At 38.9% G+C, this 17,497-nt stretch overlaps 2 protein-coding genes across 3 annotated transcripts; both read right to left on the bottom strand.

Moving 5' to 3' along the window:
* Positions 1-1,172: 1,172 nt before the first annotated feature.
* Positions 1,173-5,418, bottom strand: LOC139146337 (juvenile hormone acid O-methyltransferase-like). Its single transcript, XM_070717745.1, has 5 exons — positions 5,300-5,418; positions 3,842-4,077; positions 2,783-3,090; positions 2,307-2,445; positions 1,173-1,676 (listed from the first exon to the last, which is right to left on the bottom strand). Exons 2-5 carry the CDS (start codon positions 4,014-4,016, stop codon positions 1,513-1,515), a joined length of 786 nt encoding a protein of 261 aa, XP_070573846.1. The 5' UTR covers positions 4,017-4,077; positions 5,300-5,418; the 3' UTR covers positions 1,173-1,512.
* Positions 5,419-11,320: 5,902 nt separating this feature from the next.
* LOC139146336 (juvenile hormone acid O-methyltransferase-like) lies at positions 11,321-14,822 on the bottom strand. 2 transcript variants are annotated; one of them, XM_070717743.1, is made up of 4 exons: positions 14,717-14,822; positions 13,142-13,446; positions 12,669-12,807; positions 11,321-11,905 (listed from the first exon to the last, which is right to left on the bottom strand). In XM_070717743.1, exons 1-4 carry the CDS (start codon positions 14,805-14,807, stop codon positions 11,874-11,876), a joined length of 567 nt encoding a protein of 188 aa, XP_070573844.1. In that variant the 5' UTR covers positions 14,808-14,822; the 3' UTR covers positions 11,321-11,873. The 2 variants fall into 2 exon arrangements, with proteins under 2 accessions (XP_070573844.1, XP_070573843.1); XM_070717742.1 differs by lacking the exon at positions 11,321-11,905 and having other exon boundaries at positions 12,246-12,807.
* Positions 14,823-17,497: the final 2,675 nt, after the last annotated feature.

Genomic DNA, 17,497 nt, shown 5'->3' with positions numbered 1-17,497 from the left:
TATACTATTCCATATTTTGCTCCTGCAAATTGTAAACTGAATTGACCCAATCTATGTTTGGTTTTTGGAATTATAAGATCATTTCTAACATTTTGTCTGGTGAAGTGAGACTGATAAATTGGCGTAAAAAGTCGGAGAATTCTGTCGGCAACCTCTCATGTAAAACGTCATGGACAAAAACCGCTAATTGTAAACTATGTTGTTGGTATATATTTAAAATACCAAGTTTCTTGAATAGTGGTTTTAATGATGAATTCCAATTGCTGAAAGTTATGATTCGTACCATGCGTTTTTGTATTTTTAGAATCTCATTCAAGTACGTTGGATATATACTCCCCCAAATTTCCAGACCATAAATAATATGTGGAAGAACTATAGAGTTATATAACGTGACAAGAATAGATTGTGGTACAACAGAGCGCAAACGCAAAAATACTCCTGTTAACTTACTAATTTTAGACTTGACAATAGAAATTTGCGGTTTCCATGACAGACATTTATCAATAGTAACCCCGACAAAGGAAGAACAAGTGACCTCAGAAATTGGTGTATCATTTATGGTGAGTGTTCCAAAAGTGTCAATCCTATTCCTACTACCCGTTATAATTAAATAATTTGTTTTGGTAAAATTCATTGTCAGTCTATTTGCGGTACACCACTGAGAAACCTGTTCTAATTTGATACTGACACTATTTAAATCAATACAATCTTTCTTTTCAAAAGTGTGAAATAAGTTCGAATCATCGGCATATAACCGAAAGTCAAAGAAATCAGAAGACTTACAAAAATCGTTAATATAAATAAGGAATAACGTAGGTCCTAAGATTGAGCCCTGTGGAACACCACAAGAAATTAACCTTCTAGAAGAGAAAACACCCTTCATATCTACAAATTGATAACGAGAAGATAGATAGCTTGTAAACCATCGGAGAGGCACACCTCTTACACCATAATAATTCAGTTTCTTTATAAGTACATCATGGTTGATAGTGTCGAACGCTTTGAAAAGTCGATAAATAGACCTAGAGTCGAGTTTCCTTTATCCATTTCATGTAAGAGGTATTGAACAAGGCTTATCAGAGAAATTTTGGTACTATGCTGTTTTCGAAATCCATATTGATGATGATAAAATATATTATGATTCTCAAAAACTTTAAGATTTGGTTGTTTACAATTCTTTCAAATATTTTGCTAATCAAAGGCAAAATAGAAATCGGCCTATAGTTTCCTATATGTCCTGTGTCTCCCTTCTTATAGATGGGAACAACACGAGCTATTTTCAAATAGTCAGGAAAAACACCATTTGATACAAAGACTGTACAAAGACGTTGAACAGTATTATGTCAATTAATTGCTAATTTGCATATGTAATGAATTTTCCAAATAAGTGTGTTACACCCGGAATTTGATTAAAGGTGGTACAAATATTGATGATCATATTTATTTTACAGAAATTTCACTTAGGATCGAATTTGAGTGATTCTGCATAACCACAACGTGACAGAAACATGTTCATGGTTTCCTTGCAATAGCTGTCAGCAGTTCAAAGGTTAAAACATATTCATCTCCGTCTCGATGTCCCATCTCAGTCATAAATGCCAAGGCGTCTTCCACGTACTCTTGTTGTCTTTCTTGAGGAATTCTGCTCAACTGACCCAGAAATGCCTGGAAAAATCCTGTAAAAGTCACGTTCGAGAAGTTTTCGTGTTAAGATTCTTCTCAGCTTATTGACTAGAGGAAGACAAACGTTGGGAGAAGAACGGTTAGATCCACGCTGAAAACAATGCAGAGTGGAGTTTGTTAGCCATGCTGCTTTTACTACAGAAAAAAATATGACAAGAAAATTAAAAACCAACTCTCAAAACTCTGGACAAATGTTTATATGCTGTTCTTCACACCTTTAGTGACAATGGAAACATTGAATGTATTCATCTAAACCCCCTTTTCTTTGACTAGACGGTGCATACCGAATTATTCTATTCACTAAATGTAATGAATAAGCTGTCCTTAATTCGCATGAACTATTGCATTGTGCACGTATTTACAACGATTTGTCGGTTATTCATTTTTCCGATGAGATTTCATGAAAATCTTATTTTTGAAGGTGCATGGATGCAGGGAAACAATACCTGGTGCCAGTCACGGTGGAAGTAGTTTCACGGGCTTTCGCCGGGCACAGGAAAGCAATGTATGAGTGTGTTCTTTAGGCAATGCCTTACATGGCATTATTTATTTCTAACCACGGACATGAACCTGAGACGAATGTTAAAAGGTCATTCACATGATTTGTGGAATGTGACCACTACCTTTGGCAGCCTCTTTTCCTTTGAGGCGACGCTTTCTGATTTCCAATGTACACTGTATATCCTGGAATCCTACATCAGCCATGGTCCTCCTTAAATCATCGCAGTCTCCATCGAAGGGATAGTATGCATATTCATAACCCTTGTGCAAAGAATGGATACGTATAGAGGTATTTTCAGGCCGCAAAGAGAACCTTTTCATTGTTGCTTGGCACGAAGACCACCCTTGTATATTCACTTTATGAATACTAGAATGCCCATCTACTAACGTTGCTTCTGTTATAGTTAAGAAGGTTCCGGAAAATTAAGAATATATTCTTACCGTAATGCATCAATGGTACAATAAGGGTCTTCTGAATTTTCAATGCGGCAGTGTTTTTGGTTCCAGCATATTAAATTGCTAACCAAGTGTTCTTCATGTCTAGACATTTTCAGTAAGTACCTGAGCTCAGACAGAATAACTATGAAACAAATGTTACCTCCATGTACTGTAACCATTTCTGATCCTTGATGAAGTCCCCGAGAACCACTGTAAAGGTATCATTACTTCGTCGGTTGGTGTTAAGAAAGCACATTCCACCTGGTTTCAAACTCTGGTACAGACCAGTTAAAACAGATTCCAGGTCCTTCATCCAATGTAAAGCAAAGTATGCCACAACTTTGTCGAAGGAGTTGCTGTATTCCACATACGTAGATGACGTCATAGCATCTGCGACTACGTATGTGATGTTTTCAGCTGCAGAATTTTCCTTGGCCTCCTCAATCATCACGGGGGAGATATCAAACGCTGTGATATAGGCATAACATACAACATACCATAATGTCTGTATTTTCTCATCATCAAAGTACGTACTATTGTTTTCGATATCCACGAATATTTGTAACTGCATGGACAACCTCATTAATTTGATTCATATTATAGTCTCTTGCTCACTGCCTTAATCTGTATGTTACATTTGTCCCGTCAGTCTCTCCGTAACCTTTATTACTATACGCCGATTGTCACACCCGCTGTCTTTCTATTTCTCAATAACTTTCTATCTTTATGGTATATTCTGTTCTCCATTTATGCAATTTAAAGGGAAAGCACATAATCGTTCACAAAAGGCTTATTTGGTTAATTGGTTAATTGTATAATAGCAGCAATGACAAGAATAACACGTTTTCTTTGTGTGTTTCCAAATTAGCAGAGTAATTAATCAGGTCACACTTCCGTCAAGACTGAAAAAAAGACTTCTGCTCATATTGTACAAGTTATCAAAATATCAGGGAAAGTATATTGCAGACTAAAGCACCTTCCCTCCTTCTCTCTCTCTCTCTCTCTCTCTCTCTCTCTCTCTCTCTCTCTCTCTCTCTCCCGCACACACATACACACATTCACATACACACACATATTGAATTGCCATACTACATGCACTTCACTATTTTATCTTTTTGAGTTAAAACTAAATGTAAGTTTATCTGTCAGTCTGCACAAGCTTAGTGTTTCTACCTACGTAAAGAGTGGACCAAGAATTGACATATTGAGGACACTATACCTGTAACAGATTTCACACGTTCCGCCATAAGCTTGGTAAGTGCACCCGGGCCACACCCAACATCTAATACACTGTCGTTCTTGTTGAGATTCAGTGAACGAGAGATTTCATTGATGTTTTTTAGAGCAAGGTCATATCGAAACGGGCAATATGTCTTCGCAATTTTATCATTCATGCTGCCGACTTTGATCCCAGACGTATGGTTATCAATGTGATCTCCGTACCCAGGAAGAGTACTGGAAAAAGTAACATATAAGCACGTGAAGAGAACTGGGTAATACAATTGGCGATACTAAAATGATACTGAAATCAATTTAAACAGATTCATGACTTTTTAGCGACAAAAAGCGTCGATATTTAGCTTCCATCGAATCAGTATTTATACTGATGGCTACAATGTTGAACAGACTATATATATCATTAACTCTTACAATCGATTTTTTATGCAAAAGAAACCATCATTTGCTCCGTATTCCCTACAAACACAGCTAATCCCTACAGTGCGAAATCGCTCTGGAAAAGACAAGTTAGAGACACGTTGTAGTCATATGGATTATAATACTACTAACGATATACGATAATGGCGATCTGTGCTGTAACACCTTTCTGAGCAGCACTGTGACCCCTCGTTACTGTGACCGATGACACCTTCAAATACACGACGATTCCAATAGACGGTCATGCTCTGTAGAATTCCCTCTACACAAGTGGCTAAACTAAGTCGATCGGTGATATGTATAAGTATGCTCAGTGTCACTATCACTAAAAGACAAAAGTGCATCATTCTGTCAATAAAAGGGGTCGACAGTTTCGTCGCTCTCTCACGGAGAAAAGAACTTCTGTACAAGGGCCTGGAAGTCTACCCAGGATTTGCGTTATGGCGTACGTAATTTTCAGCTTTAGTCACGTTCACTGTCAGCTTTTACTAACGGGTGAAGTTCGATCACAGCGGTATACACTTAGTTGTGCATATGAGCTTCTGAGTTGTTTCCCACAGCTGGGTTTTTCATCGTCGTTTTCTTTGACGGTGTAATAGTATCCCAATCAGTGACGGTTTAAAGATGGCGCACCTACTTTGGATTGAAAGTGAAGGCAAATCGAGGTCATTGGTGAAAAGGTGAGCAAAATAGGTCACCTTCACAGGAGTCGTCTTATCCTAAAGAATGCGCCGAAAATATAGACTTTTTTGAACAAAATGGTGACCTGAAACCAACGAAAGAGCGAGCTTGGAGAGCATGTAGAGCGCCAGTCGACTAAATTCAGTAAAAGTTTCGTGTGGTATAAGACAACATAACCCCTGAGGAACTGCTGAGCTTTAGTACCTTCGTTTTTCGGTCGCAATCAGAGGACCACACATAGAGTTTACTGAGCATTTGCTCATCAGTCCATACACTTTAACCTTTTTATAATCCAAAATCTCAGCCAAGGGATGAAGCACAACACAAACTGAACACCTACCTGTCACTTCGACCTGTCACAATACTATTGATACCATACAAACTCGGTAGTCGGGCTCGCTGATTGAAGTTGACCTCAATACAGGAAAGGTTGGGTTGCGACACTCAGGAGCCTTGATAGCAAATTTGCATAATTTTTGCATAATTTCTGTAATATTTTTTGCTCGGCAACGACGAACTATATATTGGTCATTGAACACGCTCCATTAAGAGGTCTAAGGGATTCTTCGTTTATTTTGATCTGGTTGGACCAGCAAAATCTTCGTGTGCCTCAATAAACATTAGTGACCGCCCGCATAATCTCCACCACTACTTCAAATATTGAGAGTCATCCCCCCTTCCAGGAAGGTGACAAATTTCATGTCTTTCCCCGGCAATAGGGTATTGCTAAAGGATAATATTTCTATTTCAATATTTCAACATTTTTTCTAGTGTGAAAGCTACATTATCTGCAACTTTTTACATGCATGCTTTGGTCAGTGTTGTTCTACCGCAGATTCTTAGTCCATCTCCAACGGCATTTTCAAATACGCAGTGCTGCGTTTTGCTGCATGTAATGATGGCTGACGATTAAATTAAACTGCGGAGCTGAATTTGATCAAAATCATCTACAATGCAGGACTATATATGTAGTCGGGACAAGCTGAGAACGAGCTACTTCAAAACGTTTAGAAAATCTATTATTGAAATTAAACAGGCCTCAAGAACCTGAAAAACACTTTTAAACATTTACAGCTTCTTGACTTCTAATCACGCTGACATTGCAATCAGCACTGCTTGGTTTATCTTCACAGTCTTATGAGATTTATATGAACTCTCTTTTGGATTCAGATTCACTTGTGAACAATTACAATGGCCATTGTCGATACGTTCATGGAAGAGTATTTTCCGGAGAAGTTCCTCCTCATGCAAACCTGGTAGTCCCACTTGTGAACTTCGTCTTGGAGGCGTAAATAAGTTCTTTATGCAAATGTACTGCAGCTGCTATTGCATTAAGCATGGTTTCGTCACAGGTCTGTAATCCTCAATAGAGCAAATCTCCTGCCCTAGTATGCCACCCTCATTGATTCATACAGTTTGAAATTCAAACCGTTCTGTGTGTTTTCCTGCTTTTCTGCTCTGTCCGGAGTACACGGTATGGACGTCATGAAAATAGCAAATGACACAGCCCCACTTAGCCAGGCCTAAACTGAAGAAGCAAAGAGAAGTGAAATGGGCCTCAGGGACACAATATTACCCACAGCGTTTCGTAGACCTGGGAGGAAAATGGGAAGAGAATGGTGAAAAGCTTGGCTTGCTCCCCGGGCTTCAAGTCAAAACAAACAGCAGGTCAGTAATTGGTATTTTATAAATTTGATAGTACACTACACCTGAAATGAACATTAAATACCTCTAAAGCTAGTATTATCAACAGTATATGTTAATCAATTCTGAACTTTGTAACGGAAGAATCTTCAGTGATTTCTTGTATGTCTATAACGTATAGACAAATGTATGAACAAGTTATGTAAGTATCGTATAAGGCCAAACAAAAAAATATGTGCTGTTCCGATTACCCGACCCAACCCAATTTTAACCCCCCGACCCTAGACTTTTTAGAGCCTCGTAAACCCGGAAGTAAAAATAACGGTATGAAAAAACGTGAAACGCATGAAATCACGCGAGAACTATGACAAATCGCGCGAATCACGCGAGAACTAATACGTCATTCTTCTAGAAGTGATGCCAGACGCTCATGAAAACATGAAAACTTGCGACATGATGACATCGACACTGACAGTTGTTGCACACCGAACGGTGTCCGGTTTTCAAACTGCTGTATCTCAAAAAGTGTTGGGTCTAATTCAATAAAATTATCGATAAAAAAAATTCCAATTCAACTGCTCGTTCTACCATGGGATTTTTTTGAAAATAAGAAAAAAGTATCGTGTCATTTTAGCGCTCAAAATCCAGCATAATTTTTCGCCATACAGCGCTGCAGCGTGCCGTACTGGGGCACGCACATTTCTCAGGCCACTACTTCCTATGTTAGAATGGAATGGCTCGTTACAGTATGTTGTTCAGTGCCTGAACGGCGTTTTGTGGGTGGGTTTTCGCTAAAATGCAGGGACAATTTTCAGTGATCGGAGTTAGTATACCAAACAGCAACTGTTATATTAAATTTTGGAAAGTTTGAAGCATTTTCTCGGCCGTTTTTGATGTAATCATTCATCTACCTTGTTGTTGTCATTTCCGAACCGCGCCATGCACAGCGCGGCCATGCAGGCCAAGTGAAAACCCGGAAGTGTTTTGTGATAGTGAATCGAGCAAAATTTTGGTAAATTTTACTTTTTATAGTCATTCTATCATTACAATATAAACCCGTACACCAAAAACTGTGTGTTAAGGTCAGTTCTGAGTAGTTTCAAAATCTGTGCGTTCGGAATTTACCGTGAATTTTGCCGTACGTACGTACTTCGTTGAACAGCCCCAACTGCCAACGCTACAATCAGCTGTTTTCAAACGTTAACCCTGGTACATGTAGTTTTGCGAACATTAAACTGTGTTCATTTTTCATCTGTTGATGTTACACAAAATTTACAAAATGATATTTGACAACAGAAATGAATACTCTTTCAATGATGTACCGGTATGGGAATAAGTCAGCATGCCATGGTTATTATTATAATAAATGTATGTAAACAACCTTAAACGTAAACTGGGGAAAATGACAGATAGGGGTAGTGCAGGAATCGGGAATTGATAAACAAGACAAGTTGAAAGACGGGCAAATGAAGAGAGAATGAAAAATCTAGGAAGGAAAGAAAAAATCATAACCCTGGCTCTAGATTTCAATGCTAAAGGAAAATTGACTACAACAAGATGACAGCTTTTTAGGGGGGAGTAATATTCTTGTGTAAAAAAGGACAGCTCCAGGGGGATTATTCTGTACTGTGAGTTGATCAGTTGAACAATGACTTATTTTATTCATATTCCTATGATTTTTGGTTTTTTGAATATCAGAATTTCTCAAATGTAACACTTAAGAAATTTTACAGATCTAATTGTTATTACTCAAGTTTAACTGTCCAAAATTTGACAGAGCTAGCTTAAAAACTCTGAAAATTACAGTAGTTTGAAAATGGCGAAAATAGCTTTTTGACTGGTAGTATACACGTAACACGGTGCCTTCCAATTAATTTTCAACTCTGTCTCACAAAATTTTTGGCATTTTCAAGTCTCTGTGAAAAGAAAACAAAAGCTCCTTATACCGTACTCTTACAATATATTGCACAAAAAGTATTTTAAAGCAGATTAGTTAGAGAATTAATGTTATTATACAACTATATTTTTTCATAGGGATACCCACAAAATGACTCTCAGCCATATGTTGAAATTTTTTGACCTTTTGTCAAAAAATCGAGCATATTTTAATTCTAAAAAATCGTAACCCTGGAAGTAGACAAGATAGAACCATTATTCAAACAGTTTTTTGAATCCTGAGACAAGATCTTCAAGAAAACATACAATTCAAGTAAGTTTAACCGAGAACAAAAAGGGCCTGGTATGCCTACTTATAGCAGGCCTCGTCTCAAACGAAATGGTGACTCGCGATGGACATAACGTGTACTCAATTTTGTTTCGCAAATGCGATCATGGTGAAGAAAGGTCGATTTTGTCTTCTGTTAAACAGAACCGAACATTCGAAGAAATTTTGGAGGAACACCATCCAGGTTTTTCTGAATGTAAAATGTATTCTATTCAAGTTGAATGTGCCAGTGATGCTGCTGGGGCGTGGTTGTAAGTACAACAGACAAATATACAGGTTGGCGAGGCTACAAACAACTTCAACGTAAAGCATGTGCGTTTTTCTTGCGAGTGACTGCTAAAAGCTGAGGATTTACCTTTAGATAAACAGTTCACTTTCGTGTCAAAGAATTGTTATTCAGCCATATCAATTTCCATGGCAGTCTAATAAACCACACACTTCAATTCTACTGATGAATATTTTATTTTAATATATTGGTATTCAATTTGAGTGCGTTTCATGAGGAAATTGTTCACTGGTAGTTTGTTTGAACGCGTACAAAATGCACATTGAGAAATAAAAAAAAAATGAAAAAAAAAATTTCCCTACCTACCTACCCTATTTTTTAAAACCATGTAATCGGAACAGCACATATTTTTTTGTTTGGCCTAACTTCATATTTTAGGCGATTGGAAATTTTTGTCTTTCACGGCTTTAAGCTGCTTCTAAATTGACAGGCTCTGTGATAGTTATGCTCCGTGATCAGCGTATGTGTTTCTTCCTGTGCACAAATTGACCAAAATTCTTGACCCGTCATGAAAGAAGTTGTACGAGACTCCCTACACCATTTGTGGCTCTGTCAGAGGAAACGAGAACACTGCGACATTAGGGACCGTTCATTTTTTACGGCCGGGGGGGGCCCCGGCAAAATCCAGGGGGGGTCATCATAATTTTGGAATCCGCAAAGGGGGGGGTCATCGCTTTTTCACTGGTAGGAAAGGGGGGGTCACCACATTTTCAAAAACATAATACCAACAATAAAGTTCACTTTATGCCATGGCCATGATCGACCCTCTTTACCGGCGGGCCACCTTCGGCGGCCCACTACAATAAATATACATTATGTATTACCCATGACCCTCTTAACGGGCAGACGCCTTTGGCGGCCCACTCCAATTAGGTTTACTTCATGCAATGGCCATGATTGACCCTCTTTACCGGCGGGCCGCCTTCGGCGGCCCACTACAATAAATATACATTATGTATTACCCATGACCCTCTTAACGGGCAGACGCCTTTGGCGGCCTACTCCAATTAGGTTTACTTCATGCAATGGCCATGATTGACCCTCTTTACCGGCGGGCCGCCTGCGGCGGCCCACTACAATAAATTGACTTTATGTAATACCCCACGGCAATCTTACTGTAAAATTCCCAATCGAAGCCGCGGCTTGTATTAGAAACATTTTTGAGGGACCCCTGGGATCACGCACTGAATAATGGTAATGGCCGCGCGCCTTCAGCGGCCCTGTCCAGTAAAGTCTACTTTATGCAATAGCCATGATCGACCCTCTTTACCGGCGTGCCACCTTTGGTGGCCCACTAGAATAAAGTTGACTTTACGTAATGGCCCATGACCCTCTTAACCGGAGGGCTGCCTTTGGCGAACCACTCCAATAAAGTTTACTTTATACAATGTCCATGGACATGAGTTGTCTATGGAAATGAAGTTAAAAATTGCCTTACAGTCGTCCTAATTAACAGACTTTCAATGGATGTGGCTGAGAAGTTTGTGCACTGGCATCGAATAAAGTGCGCCGCGTACCGGAGTTCAAATCCAAACCATGCGGGTAAATTTGACATATGGGTTTTGGTTATTTTTCAGGGGGGGGGGGGTCATCAATTTTTTTCGTCTGACAAAGGGGGGGGTCATCTTTTTTTTCACAAAAATGCAGGGGGGTCTATATTTTTTGAACACCGGCGACAAGATTTTGCCGCCCCCCCCAGGCCGTAAAAACTGAACGCTCCCTTAAGGTAGAACGCACCTCGGGGACAGACATTCGGACTCTCAAACTTTTACAATTCTCTTCTGATGTACCACATGTGGGGGTTCATTTTAAAGCTCTTGGTGAAAGAAAACTTTTTACCGGCTTAGTTTTTCGAAATTCGAAAATTTTTATTTTTCTCCATAGAGTTAACACAGGGATGGCGGCCATTTTGAATTTCTAATATCGGTAAATCTTGGGTAATTTGTTTCTCTAGTACCAAAATTTGCACGGTGACCCCCTATTTTTATTCTTGATTTTGAAAGAGAATGATTGAAAGATTCCTTGAGGAAAGTTAGAGCAAAAGTTTGTCTTTCACTTTCGAGGTGCATACTACATTAAGTCGACATTGCGTCGCAGCATGAAACTATTCTGTTAATTACCATAAGGTGGAAATCATCAATGCTGCAAGCTTTGGGAAAAATTAAAGGCGAGTATACAAGCTAATAATACGAACTATACCTCACATTTTTATTCGTTGAACATTTGCCTTTCAAGGTTGAAAGAGAAAATCATAAACTTGATAGTGGTCATCCAATTGCTCATCATAGGATATCTCCAAATACAGTAAGGAGAAATCTTTGAACCTGATTTGTGTGAGAAAGTAGTATTAGGCGGTACAATCTTAATCTTAATGACGATTTTCTCGTGGCAATTATCATTAAATCACCATAAGAATCCTTCATTTTTTCCCAAAAAAGGTCTTTCCCATCAATCAACCGATGCAAAGGTTGGATGGTCAGCGGCTAAATGACGCGATTTTGTCCAATTAAAATAGATTACAATTCTATATGACCGGATTATTTCCTTGATTCTGAATTACCGTAGACCTGACATCTGCATTACCCTAATATGGAATCTGGATTATTACAACGTAACGAAAACATATTCATGATTTCCTTGCTATGGCTGTCAGAAGTGTGTACGTCAAAACATATTCATCTCCATCTTTCTGTCCCCTATCAGCTACAAATTTAAATGCACCTTCCACGTACTCTCGCTGTCTTTCTTTAAAAATTCTGCTCAGCTGGCCCATAAAAATGACTTGTAATATCCTAAAAAGTAAGGAATATTAATTATTGTTAAACTTCACGACAGGTGACTTACCATCGGGAGGCAAGCATTAAAGGGAGTGGTGGTTAGACTCAGGGAGTGTTGTCAAACACGAAACAGAAGCCTGCGTAGTGAACATTGGTAAAGCATGAATGCAAAGTTAATTAAGGTATACAATTCTGTAGGAAAAATGACTGCATTTATCATCCCATCCTTGAAAGACATGCCAATCCTAGCTGTGATATCGCCGCGGTACTGTGGCATCTATCTATCGCGCTCGGGTCAAGGGCCATTGCCACAGAACCGGTTCGATAGACGCCACAGCACCGCTGCGATTATCACAGCTAGCCAAATCCTGAAAGTTGAAAATAATTGTATGTCTGCACCCGTCAAATCAATCCTAAGACTTCATGGAATGCCCAAGAAGATATTATTACGCAATGTTGCAATAAGTGCACATTTGCAGAACGATCGAACGACTAAACGTCAAGTAGATCAATCTGATTTTCCTTTAATCAAATACCAATATTTGGACGGGATTCCAACACACTGACACATTGCCCAATGCAAATCATAGGTGTAATCTGCCGTAGAGGCATGCGTTCGGAACACAGTGTACGTGTCAATATATGATTGATACCCTTACGCAAATGCAATTAAACATATCAGATCACACTTTTCTCTTCTATGTACAGTGATGGGCTTGAGATGAATGCTAGCTGGTAATTGACATCATTGGTAGAATATGAAAACTATAACTACTACCTTTGGCTGTCTCTTCCCCTTTCAAGCGACGGTTTCTGATTTCTGATGTGCAATGTATATCCTTGAATCCAATATCAGCAATGGTCCTTTTTAAGTCATCACATTCACCATGGAAAGGATAGTATCCATATTCATACCCCTTGTACAAAGAATAAGAAGTATATTCAGACTCCAAAGTGGAATTTATCATCGTTGTTTGACACGAACGTCATCTAATCATATTCACTTCATAAATACCTAACTCACTTTTCATTGTTAGTGTGACTTCTCTTAAAGGTCGGAGAAATAATGAAAAATCTGCGATCCACTATCAAGTTCAAGGGTTGTACCTGTCCTTTTGGGGTCTAGCAGTGTTTTGAGTCTGGCATGCCAAAACATGTAGGTATGAAGCAAGTCTTCTAATTGACTTCTTTATATAAACATCTTCAACAAGAAACGGCATTTGGAAAGAAAAATTTAGGCACGAACGTTACCTCCATGTACTGTGACCATTTCTGATCGCTGACGTAATCACCAATAGCTGTGAAGGTATCATTACCCTGTCTGCAGATATTCAAAAGACACAATCCACCAGGTTTTAAACTCTGATAGAGACCAGTTAAAACAGATTCCAGGTCCTTCATCCAATGTAGAGCAAAGTATGCCACAACTTTGTCGAAGGAGTTGCTGTATTCCTCATACGTAGATGACGTCATAGCATCTGCGACTGCGTATGTGATGTTTTCAGCTGCAGAATTTTCCCTAGCCTCCTCAATCATCACGGGGGAGATATCAAACGCTGTGTGGTGAACGTAACATACCACGCGGCTCAATGTAAATTTTCCTCCAATATATCAAAGTGCATGTGTTATCTTTTATCGATAACGTTATCATCAGTTTGATCAGTTTGATCACTGTATCTAGACTGAAAGATCCGTCGCTCGAGGGCGCTCTCTACGAGGGGAGCCCGGGGAGCGACCTCGAGCGACGGATCTTTCAGTCTAATGTATGGCTTGCTCTATTTTGACATTAGCAGTGTTTTCTTTGTATGCTCATTGAAAGGGCCGATTTCTGCCCTTTTCATCAAAATTAGGGGGCAGACTTGACATTTTAGGGGGCAGTCACTGTTTATGCTGATTTTGTCTCTTAGGAAGCGCATCCCCGCCGATATCATGACGATATCAATCGTCACCAAAATTAGATTCGTCATCTATGTCGAATTGAGCACCCTTTCTAACATCGACATAATGGTATTTGTCAGTTTTTGTTGTGCTCATAATAAAAAAATTATGCTCTCCATCTTCCGTCAATTTTTTACCACAGGTTTCCACAACTCAGACTTATTTGTTTCCTTGCATGCGATTTGGTCTGACTTTGGGGGTTTATATCCATGAAAATATATGCGCCGATCAAACGTTAGCGCTATCAAACCATGAACATAAAATAATATTGCTCCAGTATCCATGGAGACCGAACTGCACATATATCGTCGGCTGTTCTTTTCGATTTGTACACTCCACGTCATGCATGTCAGCGAAGCTGAGTGACAGGGGATAGTTTGTCTTTTCCGAGGGAGTATGACTAGAAAGAACAGCAAATTCACAGGTCACTACACTATGGGCTTCAGTCACCTTCATACACGGGGATGTCTTTGCTTTGTTTTGTGCGCGATTTCCGCGCTATCAGTAACTTTTCCAGGGCAGACAATGGCTCTAAATGCGCAATTTGCGTAATCGCGCAGTCGAGAGAAAACCCTGATCTAATAAAAATAATATCAGGTGTTTTCTATCCGTCAAATAAACACATCGCATCATTATTTTTGAAAAATGTACGCAAACACAAACAAAAATAAAATGGCTAGTACGATCAAATCGGCCTAACGAGTATTTCAAACATTTGGAGCCGTCATAAGAATGCCTAGAACAAAAACATGCAAAGTGCTCCTAAAAATATCGAACAAAACTGAATATGGTCGATCAAAATAAGTCCAACTATGATGCAATAACAGCAACTATGGTCAATAAATACGGCAAGGAAAGAGATGGCACGCTATAATATTGCTTACGTACATCTAACAAAGAATGACCCTTCGTCGAACTTCTTTGACACCAACTGATCTGCTGAAGTGGGCAGCTGTATCTTGGAAATGGAACACTCCATTTATGTTGTGGTAATGAATGATATGACATAGTTATTAATATTTTGAAATTCATGTAATATTAAGGAAATTCAGAGGTTAACGGTTACAACAAGATCGAACAAGAATTTTAATTCGGTAATTAGGTTTTGCTATAATAATAGTTTCACTGGCCTCTCAAGACGTTATTAATTTCTCTCAATATAACTTCTGATATTACATTGATGGTTTCAACAAAGCAGGATGCTATGTCACAAAGCTTAGTTTCGTTAACCGCAAAGCATTTGTGTAAACTCGATCGAAGTATTAGCATCGTTGCTCGAAGTATTCAACTGTGCCGATCTTCGCCACCCTCATGTAAAAGTAATGGTTATGCCTTGAAAGGGTCTGGAGTGCACTTTTCTCCAAAATAGCTCTCAAAGGCCTAAATATAGGAATGTTGTTTAACATTACTAAAAATCGGACCAAATTAACTGGCGCTGGTGGCGCGATTCCTGGCCGGGCCAATTCGTCCCAATTAAGGCAGTGGCCAAATGAAAACCTCCGGCGGGTACAGACAGTCCGTTGATCAATCTTCAATTCTGCCGTTAGCTTTCAAATGGAAGAAGAAAGCATTGATACAATGGATACCAGCGATGGGCGTCAACGCATTTTATCGTATTCAGTCGGCAGAACACACCATTTTAATGATGAAATTAGAAAGCAGGAATGATGACTGCGAGAATTGTTCTTTCTTTTGTTTGTTTGTTTGTTTGGGCTAGTCAGATCAGTGTCGCTCTGACAAATCCATAAACGCCTGTTCTTTTGACGAATGTTGTTGAGTCATTTGCAGTGATTTACGGAAAAAATACTCTAATCCTTTTGGTTTCCTTGCGATTCAAATGTTCTCATGTCTTGAAATTTATGTTCTCTGAAGTTCAATGCAAAAAGACCTCTTCACCTCTACCCTCCCCCAACTGAGCTAGCCTGATTGACGGCCCTACAATGCAATTACAATAAATATCAATAAAACAACCAACGCTGATCTGTATCCCATTCAAATAAAAATCATATCAGGTGTTCCCTATCCGTAAAATGAACAGATCGCATCATTATTTCTGAAAGATCTACGCAAACACAAACAAAAATAAAATAACTAGTAAGATCAAATAGGCCTAACGAGTATTTCAAACATTTGGAGCCGTAATAAGAATGCGTAGAACCAAAAAATGCAAAATGCTCCTAAAAATATCGAACAAAACTGAATATGGTCAACCAAAATAAGTCAAACAATGATGCAATAACAATAACTATGATCAAAAATACGCTAAGTCAAGAGATGGCATGCTATTCTATTGCTTACGTAAGTCTAACCAAGATTGACCCTTCGTTGAACTTCTTTGACGCTAACTGATTGGTAGGGTAGAACATCTGTCCATGAAATTAGCATATGCATAGTTTTGCAACTCTACATGATTTGGCCTGAATAGAAACAATATCTTAACTGAAATAAAATGTCTCTTCTTTGTTTTGACACCGTCACTTCAAGAACAACAGTAAACCTATTCTCCGCTATTTGCAGTATCGCTTAATGTTTCTATGCAACTATAAACGGTGTTGGTGAAGTGGGCAGCTGTATCTTGGAAATGGCAGAGTCCATTTATGTTGTGGTAATGAATGATATGACATAGTTATTAATATTTTGAAATTCATGTAATATTTAGGAAATTCAGCGGTTGAAGGTTACAACACTATCGAACAAGAATTTTAATTCGGTAATTAGGTTTTGCTATTGTAAATAGTATAGTATCACTGGCCTCTAGAGACGTTATTAATTTCTCTCAATATAATTTCTGATATTATATTAATGGTTTCAAAAATTTAAGTAGGACGCTATGTTAAAAATCTTAGTTTTGTGACCCGCAAGGCATTTGTGTAAACTCGATATCAAAGTATTAGCATCGTTGCTCGAAGTATTCACCTGTGCCGATCATGCCACCCTCATGTAAAAGTAATGGTTATGCCTTGAAAGGGTCTAGAGTGCACTTCTCTTCAAATTCGCTCTCAAAGGCCAAAAGGGGGTGAATTTTGAGATAAAAACAAACGATCAGCAAAATCTTTACTTGCCATTACGAAAGCTCGGATTTCAAGCCTGTCAGACAACGCACAAAATCTGGCTTACTGTCACGGTCATCTCCAACACTAGATCTCTAATATAGGAATGCTGTTTATCGTTATGTCAACGACTAAGTCAACAAAAGCTGACTTTTTTACTAAAAAATCGGACCAAATTAACTAACGCTGGTGGCGCGATTCCTGGCCGGGCCAATCCGTCCCAATTAAGGCAGTGGCCACATGAAAACCTCCGGCGGGTACAGACAGTCCGTTGATAGATCTTTAATTCTGCCCTTAGCTTTCAAATGGCAGAAGAAAGCATTGATACAATGGATATCAGTGATGGGCGTCAACGTATTTTATCGTATTCAGTCGGCGAAACATATAGTTTAACGATGAAATTAGAGAGCAGGAACGATGACTGTGAGAATTGTTCTTTTTTGTTTGTTTGTTTGGGCTAGTCAGATCAGTGTCGCTCTAACAAATCCATAAACACCTTTTCTATCGTAATGAAAGTTGAGACATTTGTAGTGATTTACTTGAAAAATACTCGAATCCTTCTTGTTTCCTTGATGTTCTCATGTCTTGATATTTACGTTCTCTGAAGTTCAATGCAAAA

Source organism: Ptychodera flava, chromosome 12 (genome assembly GCF_041260155.1).
Source record: "Ptychodera flava strain L36383 chromosome 12, AS_Pfla_20210202, whole genome shotgun sequence".
In the NCBI taxonomy this organism is placed as follows: domain Eukaryota; kingdom Metazoa; phylum Hemichordata; class Enteropneusta; family Ptychoderidae; genus Ptychodera; species Ptychodera flava.
Note: the sequence above shows the minus strand (reverse complement) of the source record. Positions and strands in the feature narration are given on the sequence as shown.